We start from the raw sequence: 4,816 nt of genomic DNA, 5'->3' as shown, positions 1-4,816 counted from the left end.
CCATCCAAAATTGCAAAATTTGATCATGATCATTGATCTCTGCCACCTAAGCTTATGCACTCAAAAATCTATAAATAGAGGTCTCCTAAGCCATTTTTGAAACTAATAGTCTAATAGCTAATCTTACAGTCATTCTAGGAGTCTTTATCTTGCATCCATGAGTTTGAGTTTGAAGCAAATAACATTTTTAGAGTTTTGAGCATAAATCATTTTCATAGCATGTTAGCATAATATCATTTGCATATCATAGTATCAGTTAACTATCAGTCCATTCTTCATATGCCATCTTGGAAGCTACCGGTGCTTGTCTGAGAGCAAAATCATCTGCAACCAAGAACAATGGAGTTAGGACACAATGAGGTGTAAATCATGGAAGGTATAATCTTGTTTATTTTGTTTATTTCATGTGTTACTTCATTGGTTGAAGCTAAGTTTCTTGTAGCTTTCTTTTATACTTTATGATGAACTAATAAGTTTCAGGATACTTCTTTGGAGTTCAACTTTAGCCTCAACACTGAAATCCAAGTGGGTAATGGATATACGACATAGGTGCATAGATAAACATAACTAATGTGGAATCTAGATGAATGCATTAGAACATGTGCATATAAACACGAGATCCAAGATAAATGTGTAGGAACAAGTGTAAGGGGATGAAAAAATATCACGAGGAAGGGGTTTCACTTTATACAAAATTATACTTTGTGTCAATGTATAAATGTAAGAATGCACTTCCTTAAAATAAGCTCATAACTAAATAAAAAATGATATGGCCTGCAAATTTCTCCATTAGAATTATAAATCAAGGTATAAAATTTATAAATCTTATTATAATTTCAAAGAAATAACATACTATTACAATAAGAGTGCAAATATATTTTTTCAAAAAATACACAACACATAATCATCTTATTTTTAGTTTTTTATTTGACTTAAAAATATATAAATTAATAAATGTATCAATGAACTTTTTAGATATTGGTGAAGTTGAATAGTTTTAAATGAGCCTATAGAAAATCAGATCTTGTAGAATGTAAGGCCTCAACACTAAATTAATGATATTAAATAACAAGATGTTCTTATGATTGCATTATTATTTTATATAATTTATGAGGATCATTGACATATGCTGAAGTTAAAATCTGATCATTCCCTTGAAGATGTGGAAAATAAATGTGACAGGAAGGAGTGAGGCTTTTTGAAGATGTATCTTGAATGCCAAACATTCATCATCGTAAGCGAATGTTTTCTCATGCATGGTTTGTACGGCCAATTAGAATCGAAGAAATAATGGGTTGAGTAAGATGAAGCAGAAGCAGATCCACTGCTTCTTATCTTTCAAATCAATACAACAAAATAAACATATTCAGTATTTCTCAGCTGCAGCACAATCCCATCTAGTTGAGTCGGGAAAGTTGAATAATGTATTAAATGATAGTACGCAAGGGAGAATTGAAGTTGACGTTCGTACAAGCAGGAAAATCCTCGAGGAAGGAAGAAGTCTGCACGCTGCCATTATTAAAATTGGTTTCGAATTGGAGATTCTTTGGCAAAATCATATTCTCAACGTATATGCCAAATGCAGAAGAATAAGAGATGCACGGCAAGTGTTTGACAAAATGCCGGAGAGAAATCTGGTGTCGTGGTCTGCAATGGTTACAGGATATGCCCAGAATGGATGTGGTGAGGAAGCTGTGAAGGTTTTTCGTGAAATGCAGCGAGAGGGTATAAATCCAAGCGAGTTCGCTTACGCGAGTGTTAGCAGGGCATGTGCCAGTCTTGCAATTGCTGAAGAGGGCGATGAAATTCATGCTCAAGCAATCAAAACTGGATATAACTTGAATGTTTTTGTGGGAAGTGCACTTGTTGACATGTATGCTAAATGTGGCATCATGGAGAACGCAAGAAAACTGTTTGATAGACTCCCTCAACGAAATGTTGTTTCATGGACTGGGATAATTGCAGGATATTTACAAGATAGAAATGAGATAGAGGTGCTGAACCTATTTTGGCAAATGCAGAAGGCTGGTACAAAACCAAACCAATTTACAAGCTCTTGTGTTCTTAGTGCGTGTGCCAACCTGCAAGCTTTGGAAGAGGGAAAGCAGGTACATAGTGATGTTATAAAATCTGGACTTGAGTTGGATATTTTTGTTGGGAATTCCCTTATTGACATGTACGCAAAATGTACTAGGCTAGAAGATGCACGGCAAGTATTCGAAATGATGCCTGAAAAAGATGTCATTTCGTGGAATGCAATGATTGCTGCCTATTCGCAGAACAATCAAGGGGAGGAAGCCATGAAAATGTTTCGAAGGATGCAATGGGCAGTAGTGAAGCAAGACGAAATCAGATTCTCTGCTGTTCTGGGGGCTTGTGCGAGCTTAGCAGCTTTACGATATGGCAAGCAAATTCATTCCAATATCATTAAAAGTGGCCTCGAATCAGACCTGTATGCCGGGAATGCCCTTGTTGACATGTATGCAAAATGTGGGGGAGTAGAAGATGCATGCCAAGTATTTAACTTGATGCAAGAACATGACGTGGTCTCATGGAATGCAGTCATTTTAGGATGTGCACAGCATGGGCATGGGAAGAAAGCAATTCAACTTTTTGGGGAAATGCAAGAAGCCGGCGTAGAGCCGGATCATGTTACTTTTATCTCTGTGCTTTCTGCATGTAATCATTCCGGCCTGGTGGATGAAGGTCGTCGTTACTTTAATTCCATGACTCAAGAATATGGCATTGCACGAAGAATAGAACACCATGCTTGCATGATTGATCTTCTTGGTAGAGCAAGGCACTTGGATGAAGCCTACAATCTGATAGTCTCAATGCCCTTTGAACCCGATAGTCGCATGTGGGGATCTTTGATTGGAGCATGCAGAATCCACAGAAATATAGAGCTTGGAATAATTGCTGCAGAATCTCTGCTAGACTTGGAGCCACAGAATGCTGGTATACGTGTGTTGCTTTCAAACATATATGCTGAAGCTGGCAGGTGGGATGATGTAAGAAAAGTGCGAAAAATGATGAAAGACACTAGGGTTGTAAAGGAACCAGGACAAAGCTGGATTGAGATCAAGGAATCTGTGCATGTATTCTATGCAGAAGACCAATCACTTTTGCAAACATAAGAAATATATACAATGTTGAAGAGATTTTTGGACATATAAGTACAGAGGGCTATGATCCAGACACAAACATGATCTAAGAAATGAAGTTTAAAAGAGGTAAAATATGAAAACAGCAAAGTATATGAGAGGATTCTCATTCCTCAAATGTATGAAGATGATGTTTAATTTTATATGATATGCTCTGGTCTAACATTGAGAAGCCATGATTTGTAATGAGATTCTCCATTCTAAGGATGTCATACACAGATGTATGTTATTGGATTGGCTCAAATTCTGTTACCCATGTTTTCAGTTGTCATCTCGAAAAATTTGCAGGACTAGTGGTCAAGTTTGTAGGTTGGCCTTAAATAACACTTGAACGACCACTAAATCATTACCACAAAAATTCTGTTTTGCAATTTTAAAGTTACCTCCCCTTTGAAAGGGAAATTAGAATTTATACTTCGTTTGCTGGCCAGAGACCCTTTTGAAGGGCATTATAGGATGTAAATTTGACCAAAGTGCAAAACCTTTGTGGATTCCTGAAACCTACGGAATCCTTGCTGATTCGTTAAAATATGCAGCAGCTGCAGGTTTCAGTGATTAAAATCTTTGGGCTCTTAGATGCAGGATGCTCCTAGGTGAATTTTAATCAACATCAACCAAAACGATTTACATTTTATGCTTTGTTGGATTTTTGGCTTCAGGTGAATTTTTGGTATTTAATAAGTCAAATATTTTTATAAACTATTTTGGCATGGGTTGAAGTAAACGTATGGTTATATTTTCATGTATTTTGGTGGCATTTGAATTGTCATAAATTCAAAAATTGTCTTAAGTTGGGGTTGGGAACTTGTGGATCCCACATACACCTCAAATGGAGCCAATTTTAATTCAAATTCAAATTCTTGAAAAATTTAATTGTATGACAAAGCATTTCCTTCAAAAGTGGGCGTAGCAAAGGAGCAATTCTGGGTTTCTAAGTTTGGGAGTCAAGTGGGAGTGTAAGTGGTCTTACATGGACAGCTAATTTTAGCATGTTGTAAGAGGTGTTGTAGGAACTATTAATGGAGATTCCAAATGGAAATTCAAATCAAAATTTGAATCCGAGGCAAGTGGGACGTACTTTTCTGGGTCCCTAAATTGGGGGAAATGAAATGAAGTTGAATTTGGGGAGGAAAAAAAAGGGTGTTACAGCATGTTCCCATGCGGCTGCTTAGCTTATTTTTGCTAGCAATAGCTGCTCAACTTTTTTAGGAAATATCTGTGGAGCTGGTGGCCCCATGAGTATTTATTTTTCTGCTTATTTTTAAGAGAAATCTTAAAATTGGTATTAATAATATCAGTAATAATTTGTGCACAAGAAAAAATAGAAATAAAATGAAAAAAAAAAAGAGGGAAACAAATTTGTGGAGCCATGTGGCATTTTTGGCAATATGCAGTTGCTGCTTATTTCCAGCCCCCCCTTTTTTCCCATAGCTTATTTTCAATTCCTAAATAATAGCTGCTCCACTTAAATAGCAAAAGATTGTTAATTATCCTTTAACAACAATTTTAAATTTGCATGGGAACACTCCAACTACTTAAAATTAAGCAGAAAATAGAGTTAAGTAGCCTCATGGGAACATGATGTTAGGGTTTCATTTGTAATTCACAGGTTTGAAGTTGGAGGAGGAGAGTTTGGGAAGGCATGTAGAAGC

General features: G+C 36.4%; 1 protein-coding gene across 1 annotated transcript; it reads left to right on the top strand.

Annotated features, from left to right (window-relative positions):
- Positions 1–1,058: 1,058 nt before the first annotated feature.
- Positions 1,059–3,854, top strand: LOC131071397 (pentatricopeptide repeat-containing protein At2g13600). The gene has a single exon (XM_058007211.2). The coding sequence runs from the start codon at positions 1,305–1,307 to the stop codon at positions 3,135–3,137; it is 1,833 nt and encodes a 610-aa protein (XP_057863194.1). The 5' UTR covers positions 1,059–1,304; the 3' UTR covers positions 3,138–3,854.
- Positions 3,855–4,816: the final 962 nt, after the last annotated feature.

The sequence above is a fragment of the Cryptomeria japonica genome, chromosome 2 (genome assembly GCF_030272615.1).
Source record: "Cryptomeria japonica chromosome 2, Sugi_1.0, whole genome shotgun sequence".
NCBI classification, from domain to species: domain Eukaryota; kingdom Viridiplantae; phylum Streptophyta; class Pinopsida; order Cupressales; family Cupressaceae; genus Cryptomeria; species Cryptomeria japonica.
Note: the sequence above shows the minus strand (reverse complement) of the source record. Positions and strands in the feature narration are given on the sequence as shown.

Excerpts from the sequence above, each read along its gene's own strand:
- LOC131071397 (XM_058007211.2), top strand. The coding sequence starts at position 1,305 with ATGAAGCAGAAGCAGATCCACTGCTTCTTATCTTTCAAATCAATACAA.